Source organism: Poecile atricapillus, chromosome 3, assembly GCF_030490865.1.
Source record: "Poecile atricapillus isolate bPoeAtr1 chromosome 3, bPoeAtr1.hap1, whole genome shotgun sequence".
NCBI lineage: Eukaryota > Metazoa > Chordata > Aves > Passeriformes > Paridae > Poecile > Poecile atricapillus.
In genome coordinates, this window is record NC_081251.1 from 93,349,750 (window position 1) to 93,375,498 (window position 25,749).

At 37.0% G+C, this 25,749-nt stretch overlaps 1 protein-coding gene and 1 long non-coding RNA gene across 6 annotated transcripts in view; both read right to left on the reverse strand.

Moving 5' to 3' along the window:
* LOC131577391 (uncharacterized) overlaps nucleotides 1-1,667 on the reverse strand; it is a 43,390-nt gene extending 41,723 nt beyond the window's left edge. The window contains exon 1 of the long non-coding RNA XR_009277201.1: nucleotides 1,187-1,667. This is a non-coding gene — a long non-coding RNA (uncharacterized LOC131577391). The remainder of the gene's footprint in view (nucleotides 1-1,186) is intronic.
* A 1,387-nt stretch (nucleotides 1,668-3,054) lies between these two features.
* BICRAL (BICRA like chromatin remodeling complex associated protein) overlaps nucleotides 3,055-25,749 on the reverse strand; it is a 44,229-nt gene continuing 21,534 nt past the window's right edge. For all 5 annotated transcript variants that reach the window (XM_058835208.1, XM_058835205.1, XM_058835210.1 and 2 more), the window contains 11 exons: nucleotides 23,450-23,498; nucleotides 21,043-21,091; nucleotides 20,892-20,960; nucleotides 15,028-16,731; nucleotides 13,149-13,248; nucleotides 11,772-11,866; nucleotides 9,948-10,009; nucleotides 9,691-9,836; nucleotides 9,446-9,540; nucleotides 8,168-8,270; nucleotides 3,055-7,373 (listed from right to left, as the gene is read on the reverse strand). In XM_058835208.1, coding sequence (XP_058691191.1) covers nucleotides 6,571-7,373; nucleotides 8,168-8,270; nucleotides 9,446-9,540; nucleotides 9,691-9,836; nucleotides 9,948-10,009; nucleotides 11,772-11,866; nucleotides 13,149-13,248; nucleotides 15,028-16,731; nucleotides 20,892-20,960; nucleotides 21,043-21,091; nucleotides 23,450-23,493 — 3,270 coding nt within the window. In that variant the 5' untranslated portion in view covers nucleotides 23,494-23,498 and the 3' untranslated portion in view covers nucleotides 3,055-6,570. The remainder of the gene's footprint in view (nucleotides 7,374-8,167; nucleotides 8,271-9,445; nucleotides 9,541-9,690; nucleotides 9,837-9,947; nucleotides 10,010-11,771; nucleotides 11,867-13,148; nucleotides 13,249-15,027; nucleotides 16,732-20,891; nucleotides 20,961-21,042; nucleotides 21,092-23,449; nucleotides 23,499-25,749) is intronic.

Below are 25,749 nucleotides of genomic sequence, written 5' to 3' on the forward strand. Positions count from 1 at the left end.
GTCTGAAAGAGCATGGCAGATAAAAATAAAAACAAGTAAATAAATCCAGTTTTCCCAGCCATCAATAATCTCATCCTGGTATTTATTTCTACCAAACCAGCCAGGTAAGGAAGAAAATACCTTCACTCTGATTGGGGTAGATGCTAAACACATCAGCATGCAACAACAGAGGAGGGGGGGGTCTCTTAGCTAGAGAGTTTACCCATTTAAGACAAACATTATTTTCCTCCAAAAGCTATGCAAAATTTACAGAAAATAAGAGCACAGGTAAAATATGACAATCTTTTTTAGGAGCCTGCTTCATAAAAATGGCTCTAAAACAACCCATGCAGTCTCTGACAGAATACTGCTGAAGAAACAGATCTAAGTGACTTAAGGCTAAAAGTACCCAAGAACACTTTATTACTTAGTTAGGAGATTAAAATTTGATTGCCAAAGGATAAAACAAGACAAAATCAGAGTAGGCTGGTATCTCCCTTTTAGCTGTAACAAAATCAGGTGTGTCAATATTTCATTTTAAAAAAAGCAGTCCTAAACTTCCTGGGAAGTGAGATTTAACTCTCGGACTGGTTGTCACAGGACCAAAACTGCCCTTCTGAAGAGATGAGAGTAACAATGTACTTTCATAAAGGGAATTCTAATTACTACAGATATGTTTTATATTGTTTTCACTAAAAACTCAAAATTAATTAAATCACTGGGGGAAATTTAACCTCAAAGAAACCAGTATAGTAGCAAATAGATTCTATACCTGCCTGACCTCTTAGTAAAGACTTATGTTGTCAATGACACTCATTCAGTAGGATGAAACTACCTCAGCCATTCCACATACTTTCAAACTGACTCACAGTTTTTTCCAATGTTCTTGCTCAAATTAACATCAAACCTTGCATATTAGATACATTCTTTCACAAAGAGCTTTCCAACTGTGTGTGAGCCCATCCTTGCAACTGTTAAAGACACAAATCCTCATCTGAGTAAAATATTCACTAAATCCATTCTTCACCCAGGTGCAAAGGAAAAAAGAGCAGTATGATTAATATTATGTTAATTATGTTATCTAATACATAAACAGATACAATACTGTACAACTTCCCGTGTCTACAATACATCCTATGTTGTTAAAATCAAGTTTAGGTCGTTTAAATCTCAGATCCCAAAAAAAATCCATCACACACACGCTTACCTTCCTGCTCATCTCTTCCAAACCCTGGAGCCTTATCTCCTTCAGCCTCATGTGAATTTTCTTCTCTGGACACAAGATTTCCAAGTCCCTATTCCTGAGCACTCAGTATCAAGTCTTCCACAAACACAGCAGACATTCTATTTGCCCTTGAAAACAAGAGGCCTCCAAAATCCCTGATTAATTTTGCCATGAAAGCAATGTGGAACTGTTCAACCTCAGTAATATTAACTCCATGCATTTTATGCTGTTGGCTATTTGTCACAGATACACCCAGCAATGCCACGCTGTGAGATGAGCTGTACTAGGTTCCCAGTGATGGTGACTCCACTCCCTGGGCCGTCTATTCCAGTGATGAACAACCCCTTCAGTGAAGAAATTCCTATTCTATCCAGCCTGACCCTCCCCTGGCACAGCTCCAGTCTGTCTTTGTTCTGTCACTAGCTACCTGGGAGAAGAGGTCAAACCCCACCCTGCATATGTGTGTGTGTGTACATACATACACATATATATATATCTAATATATATTAGATATAATATATATCTTTTATATATATAAATATATATATAAAATACAGAAGAGCCTTCAATTCTGATGCAGATAGTTTCCTCATTTATAGAATACTTTTTCCCCACAAGGTTAAGACAAACTAGAAAAAAAATAAAATGAGGTTTATCCTCAGCACACAGCAGGGCAGTTTTAAAGGATTTTCCTTTAACACAAAAAAACATTGGTTCAGCTGGACACTCTGTGTCCTTTGTGGGTTTTCCTCCCTAGTACAGGAAGCTCCCTCAAGCTTACTTGGTGTTTACCTTTTGTAACTCATTATTATGCACTTTTTTTTCCATGTCCAATACGATGACCAGTTGCAAGATTAGAAGCACTTACAAATACTAATCCATAAATCACAAATAACTCAGTACACCCACCACTATTCATCTGAAATCTGTACATGCATTGCATCTGTGCACCAGAGCTGCTATAAGCAGATCTTCACCAGACCTTGCTTCTTTTCTGCAGTGACTTTCTTTAACCAAAGTGAGAGCTGACCGCCAGTCACAAAGAATTTCTCAAATTTCTGGAAGCTGTCTGAAAAACACATTTTTGTGAAAACTCCAAGGAAAAGTATGTATGATTTGAAAGGAAAAATTCAAAGGCTTATAAAAAAAATTATTGAAGAAGAGAACAATTCCTCTAGGTTTTAAAAATTGTTTACTTACCTTTCCTTGTGCCAATCTGATTCTGGCTTTTTTTTTTTTTCCATCGTTCAGATCCTCAAAATGCATGGTGTTTTGAATTTCTTAAATCAGCTATGCATTAACACATATGCCCAAATCTTCATAAATTCTGCCCCATAAGTTGAATAAACAAGCCCCAGTATAAAAATGCTATTGAAAAGCAATAAAAAAAATATGCCATGTTCCTAGAACAAAGATATTCTCAGGTGAAGATACCTACACAGTGGACTTCACATAAAATGTTTAGCATTGCAAAAAGTTTCCCTGGTGCATTCACAGAGATATGGCAAAAAGGAAAAAAAAAATTAACCCCAAGATGCTTAGCCATCCTAACCCAGAAAGAGATTAAAATAATACATAACTAATTTTATTCATTTTGTTACTGTCTGAATCCATGTGGGAAGCATTCAAAGACATGTTTATTTTGTCTCATTGACAAAATAACAAATACTAACCATGAAGATTTCTACCTTTCAGCCGTGCAGGCCCTACTCCAAGATGAGAGGCAGTGCCCTTCACCAATGCTCCACTTCCAGCCTCCAAAAATAAAGTAAGGAAGTTCCAGGTATAAGAGCTTTACTAGATCAGAGTCTCAGCATACTCTCTGAAAAATTCAATCACAGTAAGAAAAGGTTCATCACCCCTCTAATAAAAGTATGAAGATTCATTGCACCGCCTGCAATTGCAGCATCTTCTCACAAAACACCCAAACACAGGTATCTATAACCAAATGCAGCTGATGTGAGTCAAACCTGCAGAGTGGATGCAGTGGAAACTTGACTAACAAAAGCCCTCTCATCTTCCATCTCCACGAGGCACCAGGAAGATGACTCCTCTACCTTGTAAAAATACACCAGAGGAGAGCATGTCTCAAGAACCTCGCTGTGGCAAGACTCCTAATACCAACAATACCATTGTCTCTCTCATAATTTGGATATTAACATTATGGAATGCAGTCATAATGCCACACGAACCAAAGCCTAATAGTGTATGCTCAGAAAGATGCATAAGGAATATGGAAAGTTGGCCTACTAAATATATTACAACAGACCTGCATGATGAGAGGAGTAAGAATATTTTGTAGTCATATTACTTAAAACTGAGACCAATCATCTTTTGGAAATGTAAATATTCAACTTGGTTAAATCAAGACAATCACAGATAGACATTTTTTCCCAAATCTTTGGCTGTATTGCAATGGTTGTTTCAATTTGTAATCTCCAACTAAACATTTCCTATCCATGGATTAACAATATATTTACTGACTTGTGTCTTTTAACAGTATTTATCCAACATAACAAAATAAACTGCAATTTGTTATACTTTTTTTTTTACAAAACATTTTATAAATATTTTTACAAAATGTATACAAAGCAATTTCAAGTGAGACATACTTTACAAATGAAGGTATTTAAGCAAATAAAGTCCATACCACGCTGACAATAAGTGACACATCCTCTTTAAGTGAAGTCAGTCTGTAAGGCCTCCCTACTCTAACAGATAAATTATACCAAAATCTTCAAAATGAACATAGTTTTCTTAATTGCCAGTTTAAAATTTGTTTTAATATTAGGCAGTATTAAATAACATTGAAATCACAATGCTGATCCAGCAAAATAATGAAAACATGTTTAAAGTCATGCACATTCACAATACTTTGCTGGACTTGAGCCCATATGATTAATAAACTTTTTTTAAGCACCACAAAAATACAATTCTTTCCTTTACTGCTTCACCACGTACCAGAATTCCTTTAGAACTGAATTCAAAGGAGTGAACAACAAAACATTAACAATCTAAGATCAGTCTAACTAGGATTGTTCAAGGGCTTCCTCCCATCAGCAGTTCAGAGAAATGTGTCTGACCAAATCAACCACGATTACTTTTTGTAATTTGTCATTTTTAAATGCCATTGTCCCCCCTTCCCAGTGAGACCCAATAGAAGACACATAACCTGATACTTCAGTTATGTATTTGCTGTAGAGAGGCTGGAAAGCCCATACCCATTTAGAGATGGTAAAATAAGCAAGGGGACTGATAAATGTGCAACTTCACTTTTTTCTCAATGAAAGCAAAATTTAACAAGTTAACATACAGCTGTGTAACTTATGCTCTCCTTCCTAAATAGTTCAGAATGGCTAAACTTCCAAAATGATAAAATAAAATATGCATCAGCATACACAGCCATGAGAATATTATTAAACCTAAAAAGGCAATAGGTGAAGACTATCTTGTCAGTTTTGCCAATAAGAAAACAACTAACTGCCTGAGAGTCTATTCTGTGGACTCCCAACTAAAAATTTAAAACTGGCAATACTTATTAATATTTCTTACAACACTTGGGAATGTTGTGTTTTTACAAACATATACTTTAAAATTGGCACAATTTTTTTTTAAATGGCAATTAGTAACATACAAAACCAGTACTTCCATTCACATTGAAGGGGAAATGAATTTTAAGGAAGTTCATCATTCTCTCATTGCTTTCTAGATCTGGTTTCCTTTAGTGGTCAGACAGTGAACTGTAGCTCAATACTGAGTTGCACTGTAATGTTCTACTATCTCAAGGATCTAATTCTGCTTCCGTCTGTGCCATTCAGATGGACTGAATTACACACCAGCAAAACCTTTTGGTTTCTCTCCTAGCAATCTGACTGACAACCACAGCTTGTCACAATGAGCCTCTTACATCATGAAAATCATAATCAGAAAGTCTGGAAAATGGCTGGTAATGTTTCTGAGAAATGGTGGAGAAGTTCTGGGGGAGAACATGAGCATACCTTAGAAACCACAAAAGCTGTATCCTCCTGAGCAGACATATGTACTACACACACGTGACGAACGTCAGCGCGCTTATGTGCACAAAAGCACTCATGACCAAAGTAAACTAGAACAAAGCAGCATGGGCAGCAAAAAAAAAAAAGTCATAGATTAAAATAAATAAATAAAATAATAAGATTCTATCTTAACAACATGACAGCAAGCCAAATACAAACCATGCAATGGTTTCACTTGGCTTTACAATATGAATTAATAATTACACATTTTTTGATATGTTTAAACAATGGGATTGCTGATCAACTTTGGTCTGTACATATCTCGCTAACTATGACTGCTATGGTGGATGATTTAACATTCTCTGACAGCAAAAAGCAAAAAAAAATCAAAAATAAACACTGGCCTTTAAATTTAATCAGAGTAAGGCTAACATCCTCTTAAAATATAAGCTACAAATACAGTTTTCAAATAAAAGTGCTTTTGACACTTGGTCTAAAAAAAAAAAAACAAACAACAAATAAAAAAACATTTATACCACTTCAGAAAGACTCAAGGCTGACTACATCCAATTATAAAATGCAAAATCTTTTCCTCAAGAGATAACATATATATGTATTATATATATAAATTAATGGCTCTATCATGGCCTCATCCTGTACACTTTGCTATTTACTGGCTTCCATTCTACCTTCCTTAGTCAAGCATTTATTACTTCATATCATGCCACTGTGACTAAGATCATATAATATCATCCCACAGACTAAAGTTACCCACTACAAATATATCAAGTACTAGCTTCTGCTCAGAAAGCAATAGAAAAGCACTTAAAGTTTAAATTATGAAGCCTTGTAAACACACTGATGATTTCCTTCCAACTTAAGAATCCTAGAATACAGAGTCATTAACAAAGCAAATAATCACTTCTGAGTAGAGGTACAGTGGGTTTTCCAGAAAAACTAAAAATTTGATGATTTGTGGAAGAGAAGGGTAGGGGAGAATTGTTGCTTCCATCACTCTTTAAAAACACTTTCTTAATAAATATATCCTTTCAAATGACTGTGATTGTCAGTATATTACCATATTATATAGGGCCTAACAACCTGCAACCCTGTTATGTTGCAGTACTGCGCAATTATCAAAAGCACTATCATAATAATACTTGAAACAGTAAGGCCCTAACAGACTGCATTCTAACAAGGATTAACTTTACTTGGATATCTCACTGTAACCACAATGAGTATTGCTCTCAAACACAGAACAGAATCTAGTTTAGAAAGGTTAACCTTAAATGCATGTCAGGCTGTACTTGTGGTGTCATTCACATTTGCTTCTGCTAAGAGAAACATAACTTGTCCATGGTACTGTAACTATTAACACTCTAAGATACTATTTACAGCTGCTTCTAAAATAGAGTCAGTTTCTACAACACTTTCACTGTGGTCTGGAATAAATTTTTCCAGGCAGTTCTCTTGTGAAGCAATAGGTGAAAAATTAGGGAACTCTAATTCAACCGAGCCACTACTTGCCGCTTCATTCTGTGGCTGTCTCCCAGCTTTTTTAAGTTCCAAGATGTTTTTAAATGTAGTTTCCAAACTCTTACTGAGCAGTAAGTCTTGCTGGGGTTCACCAGAGCCTTTCCTGTTATCAGGAAGCAAAACCTCATTCTTTGGAGAGCTCCTCAGAGTTTTGTCTTGAAGTGAATTGTTACACGTTACCTTTGAGAAAGGTTGAACTGTGTTCCTTGATATTTTATTGTGTGTTCCATGACTACCTCTAGACACAATTTTTGACAAGTCTTCAGAACTCGAAGAATTCTCAGTGGACTTGGCAAGATCTTTTCCACTCATCCTTTCTTCAGAAAGTGCCATGTATTGGCTCTCAGAAGAACAATTAGCTTTTTCAAACTTTAAAGCTTTAGTGAGGCTCTCGGATTTTTTAGTAGAAGCTTTTCCTTCTTGTGGTGTCAGAATGTTGTTAGGCACTAGAGGAAGTTTACTGTGATTTGTGGACTCTGCTGAGCTGGATTTTGGTCGGTCTCTGGCTTGGGTTTTGGTAGTCTGACTTCGAGAAGGTAATGTTTTGCTAGACTGATGGTCACTTTTGCTGGACTGTGCTTCTTCAGCTGTTTTCTCAAATTGTTTGGCAGAACAACAAAAATCGGCCTGATAACCATCTGAAAATCAAGTAGCAACATTTTATTAAAATTAGCTACACATCCAAATAACTGACACTCCAACAGTGCTTCTGAGTACAGAAATTCAAATAACATCCACAGTTTACAGATCTGGGTCTTTAACTTATGCTTAAGTGTTCTGTTTTGTACAGGACAGGAGATTAGCACTACATTAATCAGCACACTGCTCACGTATACGCACTGTAAAACCAGATTAAGGGCACTTCCCAGCATTCTAAATATGCAAATATGGTCTCTGAAGATTAATACATTCTACAACACAACCTGTGAATATCTTTTAAAATATGCAGATCATGCAGTAGCTTTAAACAAATCATAGCTGAAATCTTACACAAATAATGTGTTTCCAGGTGCTATGTTTAACAATATCCCAGTTAAAAATGCTGCCATTTAAATGGCCACGATACTCTAAGAGCAACACTTCATTAAGATGAACAAGAGTATTCATGCTTCAAATAGTGCTGCTCTTTCTGGCTGCAGGCAAACTCCTAGATTCTTCCCTGCTAGAATGGAGACACTGCAGGAGTCATGACTGTTGTCACAAGAAATTCAAACATTTCTCTGCCAAACAGGTAGAACATTTTTTTTCCCCTCAAATAACTGCTTCGACCCTACAGTGTCTCTGGACTGTTGAATTCTGGAGTTATAAAAGTTATCTTGCAAATGCTTATTCAGTATTTCAATAACTGGAATCCACAGCAAACAGTGCCTTACTGTGGCCACAACTATTCTTAAACACTCCACACTTAATTTAAAAATTAAGCATTACTTACCAGGGTCCACAAGTGCAAGACGCTTATCCCGGGTAAGAGATGCTCTTTCCTCCTGGTTAAACATCCTATCAATCATAACCATTTCTGCAGAGGGATTTATCCGCTGGAGGAAAAGGAAAAAAACAACCAATCTCTTTAGTGACCCATATGTTGGTACCAAACCAAAACATTGATAGCTTAGCTAATTTTCAGAGAAAAAGAATTTTATTATGTATTTGTTAAGAACACTCAAAATTCAACAGTCTTGACTCTGATCCAACCACTACTGAAACTCCATCATGAACTATTACTCATACTGTACTTCAATTTTTATTTGGGAAAAGCTTTAAAACAGGGAATTGCTATTCCAGTTGCATGAATTGTACTTTTTCAGGACTGAGTATGCTTACTACTGTATATACCATATTTTTTTTACTTCATACAGTATCCTTCTCTTTTAGGGAATTCACCAGCAAAAATCTTGAACTGGGACTACCCTATCATCTTCCCTGCACTTCTCTCCCATCCTTGTAACTAGCTGGTGTAGAGCTGCATTTTGCTGACAATGCCTCCAAGTCAGCTGGATCTGGTCATGACAGAAAACGTTCACTGCACTAGGCCATAACACAGGCAACTAGTTTCAAACCTGAATGCTTTGTGAAATTAACCTTTCAAAATTACTAAATGGGATTTGCCACACAACATACCAGATGCTAAAAGAACAAATCTCAACCTCCACCCTCTCTTTGCACCTGCAAATACTTGCAAATATTTAATGGCTAGAATTTTTTACAATAAAACTGCTAATTTTAAAACTATATTAATTCTAACACTTAAATATTATATTATTGTCTCTAAATATATATTGTATGCAAATTCAAAACTTTTCCAGGCTTGAAAACCAGCATGTCTGAAGTCACAATGGCATTTCCTGATCCTTCTAAAATACATTCTTAAAGTTACTTTGCCAGTTTTATTTTACCTCATACTTGGGATTGTGAAAGCACTTAGATTTCTGATGAAGTCTGATCTAGCTTTTAAGGACAATGATTTCCTAAAACACAATATGATTTGGCTCCAATTATAATATGGCTGGAGGCCTCTGAATGGACAGCACTATTTCAGGTTCCATCAACCACAGAAATACACAGAAATCACCCTCCTGACCATCACAGCCTGTTCAGTGTAACAGCAAAGCAGAAACAGAGAACAGAAGTTCATGTGCCTGTTCTGTAAGTATGTTTTTAACAAACTTAATCCCATCCCATAAACAAAGTGTACCTGGGCTCTACACCTTACCATTGCATCCTCTATAAGCAAGCATCTGTATTTGTTCAGCATAGCCTGCGTCCTCTTCAGAAGCTGTGTAGCTACGGATTCAAATTCACTGTCCACTAGAAAGAAAAAGTACACTTTCAAATATTGTTCTTCAACAACCTGCACAAATTTTAAAATGTTCCTTTTCTTATTGCTGTAATTTGCATTAAGAATTCTCTCAATACACTGATTACAAACTTACTGCCAAATTTTAAAAAGAAAATTACCTTTCCTTAAATCTTCCTCTGTTGGCAGTGATCCCTGGCACACATGGTATGAAAGGAGTCTCTGAACGGCATCATTTAATGATCTGAACCGACTTTTATCTGGTGTCACAGCATGTACCTGATCCTTCTGTAACTGCTGCAGAATACTACAAAAAAAATTAATTATACATATTTAACATACTGTACTGAGTTCTTACATTGACAAAAAGTATAAATTAAGGTTTCTGCAACAAAATTACAATGAAAAAATTACTTACAAAGCTCCTTTAGTTAACTGTTTAGCAGCAGGCCTTTTTTGTCCAACTAAATGACCATCAACCTAAGTTCAAAATAAAGGACAAATTACAATATATCCCCTCATTTGCAAAGGCTAAGTTTCAGGATTTGTTTCTGTCAGTTAGATATATCACCAACACTAACTGTAACCACCACGTAAGTATAAACACTTTCAACTATCTCCTGTTTTCACAGGACACTGTATCCACAAAATAGGGAAGTGACATAAACCAAAGTTCTGAAAAAATGTTCGTAGACAAATTCCACTGTTGCGCATTATATATATTTCACTAAGAAAGAGATGATCAAATTTAACAGGTGCGAAGAAGGAAAGGCACAACTAAAAACTTTTACAAATAAATCTGCTCATACAAACTGTCTGCATTTCTCAGAAAATGTCATCTTGCCTGATATTGATGGATTAGAATATCTGTGAAGAAATCAGGCTAAGGCTGTGCACTTAAATTCTCAAAAGCCATAGTGGCTGGGGGAGTCATAAAAGTCATTCTAGGAATTCTATGTCAGGTAGAGATCTAACTTATTTTCTCCTCTGCTTACACATTTAATGAAATCAAGATTTTTCCTGCAACACTCTCCTACGAACTGAGGCTCTCTGAGAGGGTAACGACTCATGGCAGGCACACTGGAATAGTATTTGCCTCAAAAAGCCTCCAACTTCAGAGCATAAAATATAGTCACCACCAAGCAGAATGAACACCTGACCAACTATTATACAATCAGGCTGACCTCCTAACTCAGCACTACTGTTCCTTCTGCTCTACTTGTACATCAATAAGACATGGGAAAAATTCCTGTCCTACTGCATTCACAAATACATTTACAAGCAAAAATTCGAAGTCAGATCATCTCCAGAAAAACTCATCCTGGACAGTGTTTTCGTACATACTTGTGTTATGTGGGAGAACTTTTGATGTTAAAAAAAGAAGACTGCAGTAAAGAATAAAACAAAGACCAGATGGAACTTTCCTGCTACTTCTCACAAACCATTCTCTCCCAATCAGCTAGAGAACAGCTGAGTTAGTAAGAAATAATGAGTGGGCCAACTCAGTGAAGAATTGCTGTGTCATACAAAATTATCTTCAGGGAACAGTACAGTCAGGCTCCATTTCCTGAACTGAATCTGAAAGCAGCATTCAGTGTATCAATTTGCAAAATAATCAACATTTATTATGTCAAGGTAGAATTTGACAAGTTTGAGGGAGTTCATGTACTCTACAAAAAACCTACAATTATTCCTTACTTGTTTGCTCACTACCTCCTCCCACCCTAGTGGAGAGGAGAATTAGGAAAAAAGTAAACCTTGTGGGTTGAAAAGAACAGTTTAAAAACAGAAACAAAATAAAATAATATAGAAATGATGGCTATAATAAAGTTGTAATGAAAAAGAGAAAAAGGGGGAATTAAACCAAGGAGAAACAAGGGATGCAATTGCTCAGCACCCTCTGACCAATGCCCATCCCATTCCCAAGCAGTGATCAGCAGCTCATAGGCAATTCCTACATTCACATAAAGAACGTGATGTTGCATAGTATGGGATATTCCTCTGGCCAGTTTGGGCCAGCTGTCCAGGCTCTGCACCACCCCACTGGCACAGCATGGGGCACTGGAAAGGCCATGACTTGCAGAGCAAGCACTGCTCAATAGCTAAAATACTGGTGCGTTATCAATATTATTCACATCCCAAATCCAAAACACAGCACTGTACCACCTACTAAGAAGAAAATTAACTCCATCCCAGCCAAAACCAGGACAGACAGGGAAACATAAATATAAGTATTCTCTACCTGTATACTCTGCTGAACAGATGATCCTATCACTTTTTCTTGTGGCTGTGCTGTTGCTAGAGACTGTTGTACGATTTTTCCTCCAGAGTCCTGTCCTATAAAACAAAGTTAAAAAGATTCTTGTCATCCTAAACAAGAAAAGAATAATTTTGTGTACCTATCCTGATAATTTTACTTGAGTTTTTAGAAAAGATACATCTTATGCTTAAAAGCATTAGTGCAACTACCCTGTGGAGAAACCAGCTCATAAAATTTAAATAGGATTGATATTTTGTCCTGAAAACCACAAAAATCCTAAGATATAAATCCCACCTCACCATGGTACTGCAACATAAGAAGAAATTCAAGTATTGTAAGTTCATTGTCCCAACAATTTACCTAAAATCATACAGTAAATTTTATCAAGCTTTTCAATACTAACCCTCCCTCAAGTGTATTACCCAAATTTTTCTAGAGCTCCTGAAAGTACTTAAGACAGCAAGCATATTTTTTCCCCTAGATTTTTTTAGATAGGCAGACTTCTTCCAACTGCCTTGCTTCATAATCCAAACAGCATCTTACCAGTCATGCTACATTACAACCAAAACAAGAATTTATCAGGTTTTTTACTCCAAAGACACCCAGCATACTGCACAGATTGTATTGAATTGCCTGGACAGCTTATACATAACAGTACACAAGGAATAAAAAAGCAAGGTAGAATATAGCACCTTATTCAAGAGGTTACTTATGTACAAAGAGAACAGGAAGGTTACTGCTTTTTTCTGCTTGTCTTGAATGTACTGGTTTTGTTCTTTCAGTAGCACGGTGCTGCTTGAAAAGCTGCTATTTTGCCATGAACAATGCATGAACTATTCTAACTGAAAGTGACACATTCAAGAACAAAGTGAGTGATGACCGCCTGCACATAACCTTGTAATACCTATTTCTCTTCCCTCTGTAACTGAAGCAGGTACCACATTCAACATTCTAGAAGTTTCATGGAATTTTAGCAGATGTCTGTATTTTGAAAATTACGTATGTCTATTTTCCTAAGCTGAAAAAAATAAAACAAACAAACAAACAAAAAAAAAAAACCTAAAAAAAAAGAAAAATGAAAGAAGGTACAATGTTGGATTTTACAGAGGGAAGAAATAATTTCTAACTGTGAAGATTCAACTTTTCACTCTAGAAAATAAAGTGCCATGACTGGGAAAAGTCAAAGCATACATTCAATACTGAAAAAAATTAACTTGAATTCTTCTAAAAATAAAATTCCAACAACCTTTAGAACACTATGAGCATAAAGCATCAATGTAAGTCTGACACACTGAAGAAGAACAAATCTCTGTTGCTGGAGAAAATTAAGAAAATTATGTTAAAAAGACCTTAGTTGACCTGATAGTGTGTTGCTCAGAAGACTTGTTAGCTGAGGCTGTCTCAAATTGTCCTGTGTCTTCGATGCAGAAACTGGTGATGTCTGGTTCACAGCCTTTTTCTGTGCCACATACATAAAATAAAGAAACAAATTTTTAAAAAATCACAGTGAAATAATTATTGGAAGCTTTAAGAAAAAACAAGGAAAAGGCACCTAAAATTTATCTTTGTGTATTAATTAATTACTTTTTTAACTTCAAACTCAGTGGTGAAATTTCACATCTCAATCCCTCCAAGTTCAAGAATTTTATAAAGTAAAACAGAGAGGAACAGAAATTACACTAACAGCACAAATATATACCAGTTGCATTCTACAAGACCCCTGATTTCCCACTACAAGTGCCCTCAAAAAACTCAGCTTCTCAGAGTTCCGAAACCGCAAGATGAGGAAGTTGCTCTCCCAACAAAAAATACCCACAGTGGAACAAACCCTGCATTGCTTAGCAACTAAATGATACATGGTTTAGTACAAAGTACAATGTTTAAAACGCGAGTACAAACAAACTAAAAAGATTCTGGCAAATAGTGGCATTTGTTCTAAGTTCCCATTTACAGCTCTGAAATTTCAGCACAAAAACAAAATGATCTTCTACAGCAATAAGAAATACTCTGCTTTTGTAACTGCTGAAACTCACTGACCCAGCACATAACCTGCAAATAGGAAGATGTAGACACATGAAGAGGAAGTCAGACAGGTCTCAAATTACCCATCTGCAAACAAAATGTTACAACCTGCACCAGAAGTCCTGGCAAAGACTACAAATGTGTTTCCACAACATGTTCATACTGATTTTATAGAAACACATTATTTTCCAAGACATTATTTCACTGCAGATTTTGGGCTCAGTTAATAAAAAAATCCATCAGGCTTTCAAAAAAAAGAGAAAAATCTAAGTAAAATAAGTAAAAGAAAAAAGAAAGATCTAATTAGTGAAAATGCATTCAGAGAGAGTGACCAGTATTTTAAAATGGAAAAAAAAAAAAGTTAAAAAAAGGACAGAAATGGAATTGTTTGTTGCTAATTGTGTGAAAAGTCACTGAGTTAAAATTGGCAGTTGACTCTGGAACTTCATGAATTTTTTTCTTTTAAACTCTAAGTTCACTTATGAAAACAGAAAAATTTGAGTTGAACATATACTGCAAGTATATCTACCAGACAAAACAGACCACATCAAACCTTAAAAGTGAATTCACTTTTTTTTTTTAATTACTAGCTTGACTTCTTAGAGGTTTGTTGGTTTTTTTTTACTGCTATGCTTTTACAAACTGCTTTAAAAAGTACTTATTTTTAAGGATTAAGAAACATTTCTTGTCCTTGCATCAAATTTGAAAGATTCTAACTGCTGCAGATACACATAATAAAAGCACCAATAAGATAAATAATCAAAGGAAGCCCAAGAAACCTTTTAATCTCTAATTTCAGTAAGTCAAACTTTAATGCACAGTTTTTAGTGAGGTCAAAAGACTTAAGTGCTAAGAATGAACCTGAGCCTTTACATCTAGCCTATGGTAAGGTTTACAGGAGAGCTCGCAATTGTATAAACTTACAATGCCCATTCCTTTAAACAGGAGCAGAAATAGACTGATGCTAAGCACTTCTGAAAATAATATTATAAATCACCAACAAAATCTTTGAAATTAATCAAAGTGACAGTTTTTCAGTTAGTGACAGATTTAGAAAACACCAAGTGAAAGGATGACCCTGGGTTACAGTAATTTTCAGCAGTTCCACAGTATTTCTAATAATCCAAACCAGCAAAATTAATATTCTGTGTATTAACCAGATTTTAGCACAGCTTAGAAGCCTTTCTTTGGCTACATTCTCAAGCAGCTTTCATACCTGACCAAAGGCAAACTGTTGTTGTGTTACTCCCACAGACGTGTGATTAAAGGTGCTGACAGACTTGGAGGAGGATGCTGGAAGACGATGAGATGCACTGACGGCAACTTGAGCTCTGTTTTGGACCAGCTGATCTCCTACAAAGTTCCCTCCCGATGCGACAGACTGAACTGATGCTCCCAAGCTGGGGTGTACTGAACCAGAAGAACTCGCAGCAGCAAATCGATTAGAAGCTGACATATTTGAGACTGTGGACTGCCCAGGTGACATGGTGGTAAAACTTGATCTGCCTTGAGAAACATTAGCTTGGCTGGGTGACAAATGCAACACCGTTGGTGACGCCTGCTGCAGTGGCACCTGCCCACCAACAATTTGGGAAGTTCCGTGATTTACTATAACTTGGTTTCCAGGGGCTGTGAATGTCTGGCCTGAAACAAGCTGAACAGCTGTGTTCTGATTATTCAGCATCTGTCCTGAATATGACTGGTTGGCTCTTAGCATGTTTGTAGAGTTCCTGTTGAGCATTACATGCTCAGCAGACACTTGGCCAGGAACCAGCTGGGAAGGCTGAGTCTGAAGAAGTTGTCCATTTATGGTCTGGACATGATGAACTGAATTAGAATTAACAGACAAACTAGTAGGTATGAGAAACTGGTTTTGAGGTGCATGAGGCTGTCCCATAGGGGAATGGATAACAATACTACCTCCAGCATTGCTAACTGTCTGAGGCGTAACTGATTTTCTTGTATTTTGCTGTTGGTTAACAATATTAACAGACATATGAGGACCAACTACTGAACTTTGAGGTGAGTTTGCAGAAGCAAATGGAATCCCTTGCTGTACATGATGTTGCTGTATTCCCAAGTTATTCACATTGTAAGCAGTCTGCTGACCCATCTGAATAGGCTTTGGTTGGATATTAATAGGAACTTTGTTAGAGTTTGGTGCCAAACCCCTTTGAATGATGATGTTATGGACAGGCAACGAAGTCTGAAAATTTGTGCTGTTAAATGGAACAGTTACAGGTTGTGCTACTGGACTTGAATTTGAGTTACTGAACAGCGAGTTCCCATTCGGAGTTTGTCTATGAACCAAGAGGCCACTGCTCATGTTTGCAGGTGTTTGCTGACCATTGCCTTTCAGTATTATCTGAGATCCATCGAGGTTATTGATGGTCATCATGGAAGGTTGATTACTAAATGAACCAATCAGTTGTATCTGCCCAGAACCACTAATCTGGCTGCTATTAGACAAATGCTGGCCGGGAACACTAATTCCAACGTGTTGCATAAAGCCATGTTGCACACCGACTGTATTGCTTGCAAAAGATGCTCCAACAGGTTGCTGTACCACTTGAGTAACTCCTATAGGTTGCAACGTCTGACCTGAGTAATTAGAAACATTAGAAGCCTGAGTAAAGGATGCTGATGAAGAAGGATGAAGCTGAGCTTGTGCAAACTGTTGGCTAGAACCTACACTGGCATCCAAATATGCCTCTTCCGCCAAAGTCTGTTCAGTAATATTGGCCTCCTGCAAGGACTTCTGAAGAATATCAAAAGGCTGATCCTCAGTAAGATCAGGTAAAGGAGAAGACACAAGTTCATCTTCAAGAAACTGAAGGCTACTGGACAGCTGCAGTCCATCACTAGGCCCCTCTCCAAGCTGACCACTTACACCTTTTACAGACGACTTAGGATCAGTGTTCTGAAATGCAAAACAAAAAATAAATCACTTTCAGAAATTCCAGTATCTGCTTTGTTTCTCGTCAGTTTTTTCATGAAAGCAAACTTTCAACACAGAATTATACTCTTCCCATAGCATGTGTGGGGTGATGTTGACTCCATACAGTGAGACAGCACAAACAGGTCATGAATATCCTGCTCACACCCTCAGACTGCTGGAGACACTTCTCTCCTTCTCCTTCTCCAGTCTCTCAATACACAGCACTTAGCTCTGCAGCTGCACTGTTTCAAGAGGACATGAAACACTCTCTAAGTGCCATTTTCCCTTCCTTGAGCTGAGCTCTCTACTGACAAAAGGATAAAAGAAATGAGGAGGGAAAACACCTCCACTCTAATTCAGTTTGGTGCAAGGCTTCAGCAGCAACACTAGAAGCAGAGAAAAGGCAGAAGAAAGCTTTCCTTTCACTGACTTCTATCAAACAAGATCTGCCTCCAAAAATCGTACCAGCATTTCTACAATCACTTAGTGTAAACTAGTGACCACTTGATAATGTTACGGCATTATGCTAATTCCTTGTTTAAAAAAAATACAGAACCAATTCTAAAGAGTTGGGTAGTAAGGAAAAAAAGTATTACAGACTGTGATTTATGCTCATAAAAAGATTACTGAGAACTATAAACACTGGAACTACCAGAAATATTATGTGGCACCTTTAATGAAAAAAATCCTTAAATCTACATCCATTAACACCGTGATAAGGAAAATCAAAACTTATTTACTCTGGCCTACTGTCAAGATTTTCCTAAAACAAAGTTCTGTCCAGAAACAACACAAGCAGTAGGTTTCTGCAGACAGAATGAGAAATTTAAATGCATACTAATAACACTTGCAATAGTTTTAAGTTAGGCAAAGTACACCTTTTTAAATTGCATGATCACAACTATTCAGAAGCAACAACCAGTTTCTTTTTAGGTCAGGATAAATGGAAACTGTGGGTGTGCACTTATCAGTCACACTCATACTCTGAGTCTTCACTCCTTGAAGGTCATAGACGCTTGTTTTCACCTCAAGTAACAGTGTGAAGATGCTGTAAGCCATAATTATCACATGCACTGATGGCCCCACCCTAACTTCAGTTTCCCAAGCATATTTATTCAGAATTTTACCCCAATCTGTTTCTGAAAAAATCTGTGTACTTTCTGAAATTTCAGTCATATTTTAAAATATTAGAAGATTTTTCTTAAGAGTAGATAAAATATTTTCAAATTACTAAACTATTTCAAACTATTAAACTACAGCAAGCTTTTAACATTTATGTTATTAATAGAGGAATCAAACCACCACTTAAATATCTTAGTGTCTGAATCTTAGGGACAACTAAAGCTACAAATCAGGTTCTCAATTGTACCTAGCAACCATTGGGCAGAGTAAAAAGGAATCACTAATTAGGCCGTAATTAGGACTCTTAAGTGTCAAGTTCTGAGGAGAATTCCCTATTGCATCTCTAAGTTTTGTCTCCAAGGAAATGACCAAACTGAAATCTTCTACAGCTGTGTAACTTAAACAGTTCCACTAACACTATTCTAGTTAATACAAACAATACAACTATTACTACTACCAATAATAACACTAATAAGTAGTATTACATGCAATCAAGACCAATAGCTGAAAACACTCCTACTGGACTAGAGAATCACAGGCTTCATTCCCTGCTCCCAGAACTACTCTAACATTAAGAAAACAATTTTATATGCAAAAACTTGAACCTTCCAAGTTAGCATCTGAATCACTACTATCCAGATTCAGAAAAGCCATGCAGAATACCATTCTAATTTCAAGAAGAAATCAAAGCCTCTGCAGCTTCATGAACCTGCTGACCAACAAGAAGAGTCTTATTCTCACTGGCTCCATGTATATTCTACCCTCTTATGCTGTCCTATTATACTGTAACAGGAGAATGGAAGCAGCCACCCACTACAAGCCAGGTGACATGGCTAGGGAAGCCTTTCATGACAACTGCCACAAGAAATCAACCTGTAATCAGCTACAGACTCAATCAGCTCAGGGAAGGCAGGGATGAGGCATGGGAGGCAATGTAAGAGAGTGGGAAGAGTGAATAGTGCTTTCTTTTCCTTTAGTCAGCAGGAACTTCATCTTGTGTTACGTATTGGCTGAGCATGCTTACCAGCTGAAACACTGAACCCAGAACACTGAATTTGTAAACTCTGCCCCTAAAAGGCATGAAACAGGCAGCAAGACAGTTAATCCTAATTCATGGTAGCAATTCTGAATATATACAAGGACAGAACTTTCAGTATCTGGAAAAACTTGAATGACAAAAGCTTCAGAAGCATGTAACTTTTCAGGTATCTCATTTTTTATAAGCAGGGACTGTGAAACCACCTGTTCATGGTAACACTTTGTTCCTTCCCAATGAACTGTAACAATCTGTATTTGTAATCATATCATTCTTCACTTATGTCAGCACAGGGGTCTCACAGGAGGGAGGAGGGAAGAGAAGATGACATTGGTTTTCTTTATGAAGATATAAAAGGATGAGGACACGGCATGCTGAGAATTAAACTGTAGTACGTCATCCTAGGAACATACACTAGGAATCTCTGCTCCTCTGATCACCTGCCTTCTAGATTACCTACCTCCAATCTCATACACCAGAAAGCTCTTGGCTTACATCAAATATTTTTATTTCTTCCAACCGCTACTCCCTAGGCAACAAATCCACCTCGTCCAGAATCTCCCACTGCCCCTCCAAATTACTCAAAGAAAGTCACTTTCTGAAAATACATCAGAAACACCTGACTTCTACCTACCAAGGCATACTCTTCAGAAGGATGTCTGCAAAGAACAGCTAGGAAGTTTAGGCTATGACAAATGCATGTCATATGTCATCCTTTTTTCCCCAAACCTGGTTTTTCTTAGGCTAAGTCCTCAAACCCCACCCCTGCCAGAGCCGCATACAGGAAGCTGCTGTCTACTAATAGCTAGCCTGGTACCAAGTTGAAACCACTGTTCCCCACCAGCTGAAAACTGGGCATCCTGTTACTCTTGGCAACCTACTCCTTCACCACTACCTCAACCAGATTGTCTGTTTCTTCTACAATATTTAATAATAATCCTGAAAGGGGAAGGACAGGACAAACACTTCCCATTACGCTACTGTGCCTACAGGAAAGTCACTTTTTCTCCACACACAGATTAATACTTTTCAGAATTTGTTCACATCAATTATTTAAGGTCCCTACACAACTATAAGTGTTTCCATGTACCTCTTATGAATATGGGACAAACAGACAAGAATCAAGGTAACAGTACAATAGAAAGAGGAATTACCAAGAAAATCCTATCTTATGTATTCAAATAACTTAATTGTGGGATTAAAAATTCAGTTGTTTTAAAAAACACACCAATGAAACCAAAGAAAAGTGGGTCTGAAGGGATGTCTTAAGTCATCCAGTCCAATGTTCTACTCCAAGCATGACTACCACCCACACTAGAGCAGATCAGCCTTGAGTTTATCACCAAGGATTGGTGATAAATCAATCTACAACCTCATTGTGTAAAACACAGTCCAGGGCTGCAATACACTCCTGGCAAGAAGGAACACTGAAGACTTCTTGCAACACCCAATGAATTTAAAGCGACTTCCCTAATACTGAAGTTACACAAAGGACACATCCCAAATGATCTCCTGAGTGCAAAGAAAAAAATACAAAGAGAAAAAAAATCCCACTCAATTTTAAAAATCTGCCAGCTCAGAGCCTATATAAAGTAAGAAACAAAAAGGCATTCTAACATACACAGGAAACATTAATTACTAACTTTCAAGGTCTATCTTTGAACACAACTACTCCTACAATCACTAAAGCCGTGAGTGCAGTTTACTGGTGAGAGCTTTTACACCAGAGAGCATTTTCACTGCCCAGCAAGCTGCTTTACATATTTACAAAACACTTCCAAATAGTGCAGTATTTTTCAATTAATTCCCCACTGAAATACTCAAAATACTAACAGCACAAGATAGGTTCTATGTTACTATTCAGAGCTTTCACATGAAAAAGCTGAAGCCCACATCTATTTCATCTGATTTTATAAAAGCCAAGTAAAGCCACACAGAAACATGCAATCTCAATACTAATGTAATTTATCTCCCGACAACTTACGTTGGAGTTGGCGAAAATTGAATTTGAGTTGGCTACAGAATATTCTGCATTAGTCAAGTCTTCATTGCTCTGGTAAAAGACAAAAATCATGTTCAGAACTAATATACTCAATGAAGCTTATCTATGTCTAAAATACAACAATGCTACTTACAGATTTACTACTAGGTCCATGTAGAAAATAATTCAGCGCTTGTGGGTCCCTGAAAGGTGGAAAAAAAATAAAGAAGTTAACACTTTTTGGAAGTCCTTTTTACCAATGAGGCTAATTTAACTAAGCCACATACTGTACTCATATAAATCAGGTTTCTAGTAAAACCACATCTTTCACTGAATCCAATGCAAAGCTGAAAGTTTGTACCATCTGGGGATCTGTGTTTCTGTATCAGCACAATTTCCAGATGCTGATCATATCTGCTGCCATTGTAACAAGGCACTTCAAGCTAATAAACTACCTTGCTCACAAAATTTTAGTTGCACTCTACTGTGTTTCCCTTTATGAGGGTGATACTCATACTCTCTTGAAAAACATGTTATTTTATGACAGCACACAATACAAAATGTAAGGAATATACTACCACCTGATAATGTGAGAACTGAAACAGGTATCACCTCTTCTACAGCTAAACTGTAATGCCCAGTTTAGCTAGCATCTAATAATAGGGTATTTACAAACCTGATTCTTTGACAGGTTTTCTGTCACCTTTAACACAAGCTAATAAAGATTTATGATTGCCAGAGTAACAGTCCCCTCATGAACAAAAAGTGGCACCTTTTCCAAGTGAAACCAACCATAGAAATAACTGACTAAATATTGAGAATTTCAGTGTATTTAATTAACTTAGCATTAGCACTAAATAAAACTCATATTAAAAATGTAGTCTGACAGAGTGTCAGAAATTCAAACAAATACATTAATTTAGATGTACATATACACCAAGTAAAAAGAATAAAAGGCTGTGTTACATAGGGTTATTCTAATGCAAAAATTATACAGCATTTCCCTTAACATAAAGAGTAAACTGACATGGATTTCTTTGATTTTTAAAACATGTTTATTAACAACTAATAATAAAACATTTTTTAGAAACAGGAGACTATAATGTAAAAAAGCAGTAATTAAAAACGTCTCCTTCCTTGATGGTCTTAGAAAATAAAGTGGCATAAAGTCAAAGATCTTTCAGGGTCACAACTACTCTTCTAAAAAGATAAGCACACCTCCTCTTTTTTCTTTTAAAACACAAACTGTGTTCATGAGCTTACAAGAGACATGTTAGACAGTACTTCATTTTCTGGACCACCTGTGATCTTGTAGCAGGATCCTCATGCTTCATGCTCACGACAGAACGCTTAATTGTCCCACGATCATCTTTATGTTCCAAGAAGGAACTGTTTTCATATGGCCACAATCAGTAACCTTGCACAACATTTACTTCACAGACTATAACTGAACCTTTACTGGCACTTCTTTTGCTACAGCATCCAGAGCAACGCTCAAACTACAACAGCCAGTGGGGGTGCTGTTTTGGTCTTTCTGAAGTTAAAGCTCTTACTGATTTCACTAGAAGTTTTCAGGTGTGTGAGAAAGGTAAAAAGCCTATTTATTTCATACACTTAAGACACTAAAAAACTCTTGTATGAACTGCAGCTGCTATGAGACTGATATTAGTCTAATTTTTAGCAGAGTTTGAACAAAGTACCGGGCATGAAAGCTCAATTCTCTTCTTGTGTTTTACATGCATTTATAGCATGTTATCTGTTCTTGAATACTAACACAAATGGTAGCCAAAGGAAGGCAACTTGTCATATACACAATCCACACAAAACTTCCTTGTGCTTCAGCTATCCTAATTATTTTTGCCATATAGAATTATAAAACTCCATATAAATCTGTTATGGAAATAAGGAGGGGGGCAGGGCAAAAAAAAAAAGCCCCGACAACCCACATGATCATTCCAAATCCCCAATTTTATTAAAATCAAGTATCTTTGACCAGAATGCTGGTAAATTCTCATTTTCTGTGACTATACAACAGTACAGAGAGCTATTCTTTTTTCCTAAGACTTAGATTCAAATGTGTATTATTAGTAGAAATTAAATCTTTAAGTATTTATGATTAAGAAAAGAGTTTTACTTGTCCCTTAAAATACAAGTACAGTATTAATAAATTATCCAGTTCCAGTACTCAAAAAAAATGAGATTTTTGGGGTTTTGATTTTAAAAAAAGCTACTTGCAGTGAAGTTTGTGAGAACATCCCTAGTAACATGCATCAACATTGATCTGGTATTATCACTATCTAAGAAGAGAATCCATTCTCCATGAACACACATTCCTTAGCCTCTCCTGAGGAAAATGTCAGCAAGCGGACTGTCAACTAGCATCCATCAGGACTGAAGGCTTTGCAATCCACACAGCTCCACGTGGAAGACATGAAGCATGTCTGCTCATTTCACTGAAAGTCACCTCATCTTTAGAGATAAAACAGAACCACCTTCTAGATGATGATTTTGCAAAATTATTATTCCCAACTTTTCTGCAATAATTCTTATGGAAAACTTACCCAATAAGATCAAGGAGACAGGATTCATCATCATCATCATCCATGACAACTAGAATAAAGAAGAAAAGGATGTATATTTGATATGTATCTCCAAATCAAATTCAGTCACATGTAAAGATTTACAAAATCCTATGCAATGTTTTACCATCCAGAAGGTTTTTAGAATTTTAAATCAGAGAAAGACAAATGATTAACCAAATTGATTTAAAAGAACTTTTATGACAAAGTAGCAAAAATATCAACGCTTAATGCAATCTAAGACTCCAGTTAAAATGCTTCTATAGGAATTTATTCCCAGCTAATTCCAGTGGGGGAATAACCAAACACTACAGAGCCAACAAAGACTGTTACAAATTAGTGGTAGTAACACTGAGCAGCCAAAAAGGTAAATAAACTTAGGTCAGTGTCATGAGGATGCTGCTACAGTCTAGAACCAAAACTATGGTCAAGACATGACTAAGCATTAAAATAAACACTGTTTTCTAATAAACTTTTTTTAGCAATAACTAAGTTACAACGTGGCCACTTCCAGTTTCTCCTCAGCAATATTCAGGAGTGTACTTAAATGTGTGTTTAACAGTACAGAGTTCTGACAGTCCTTTTAACAATGGGTAAGGAGGGAATTTATGTGTACTGCCCAACCTGAGGGCACACATCCAATGCAGAGCATTTTTAGCCTCACAGTGTCACAACCGCTAACTCATCACACACTGCCTACGCCATCAAGGACTGCTGCACCAAAAACTCTCACACTCACTTTTCCCCCCCAACTGCTTCCTTCAAAGCTTCTGTTTGCACATTCTGGGCTCTCCTATTCACCTCAGAATATCATCCCCGCTTGTCCTTTCCTTTTCAGTAACTGTCAGGACCCTCCCATCTAATCCACCCATTCAATTATCAACTGATGTTGATAATTGATTCCTGGCTTCCTTTAAATTACCTAATTTCATCTTTACAATATTTTCTACTCACGCCAAGTTGACCATTGCATTCCATGCTTGTTTTTTTCTCAACTTCCCTTAAAAATTGTGCCATCGTACTTATTCAAATGTTTTAACACAGTTTTCGCTTTAATTCATTCTGCTCTCTCTTATTGCTTGCCAAATAGAAATTTACTCTCCCTGACCACAGATGCACATGAATCATTCCTCATCCTGATCCCCATAATGATTAAAACAGTGAAGGGTCTGAAGCACCTGCTATACAAGAGACTGAGAGCACCAAGACTGTTCTGCCTGAGGAACAGAAAACCATGAGGGAATCTATCTTTTGTATAAATACCTGGTGGGACAGTGTTAAGAATATTGAGCCAGACATTTCCCAGTACCCAGGGAATGAACAAGAGGCAAGGGGCACAATCGAAACACAATAAACCAAAAATTCTGTGTAGAAAAAATAAAACACTTTCCTTTTTCAAAACTCTGAGGGTAGCCAAATACCGGCACAAGTGTTTCAGCAAAGTTATGGAGTCTCCATTCTTGGAGATACACAGGACACAGCTGGACCACAGCCTTGACCTGCCTGCTCTGACCATGAGCAGCCTGCTCTGATTGAGCCTGCTCTGAGCAGGATAGGGGATAACATCATCTCCAGATATTCATTCCCACCTTGGCTGTCCTGCGATTCTGTAACCTCTTTCCTGAATTTTTTCTATACTCCACTGGTTCTGAAAATAACTTTTACTGTAGACTAGCAGAGGGTACTGTGTCCTCTATACTGCACAGCCTCATTCGGATTTTTTCTGTCTCTGTGCTTTAGTTTACAGTGAGGGTGAAGCAGAAATGGAGCACATGTCAGTGTGAGGACCATTCATTATCACTTCACAGGGAGGACAGAAAAACAAAGCACAGCTACAGAGAATTACCTCTAGCTGATGCTGACAAAAATCAGCATTCATGAGGTGATTATGCCTCTTAAGAAAAGCAATTTCTCCCACGCTTCAGTGCTCAGCTGCCTACTCTTGCATAGAGCCACTAGCTTGAGCACTGATATTGCAATTGAACGCTAAGCAAATGGCATGACATAGTATGATGTCATGAAATTTAAATGTAAATGCATATTACTAAGAACAAATTAATAAGCAATTAACATTCTGCTTTAACTGTACTGCTAGTACTACTTACAGAAAGCTATTATTTCCTCTAACTGCTGAAAGCATACCCATGTCTCAAGAACAAGGTCCCAAAGTCCAGCTAACCAAAAATTTATAGAAAGTCAAAATCATCTTTGCTTTCACACTGTAAACCTGCTTTTGAATATCCCAATCCACATGTCTGTGACAATACTGACAGCATTACTTA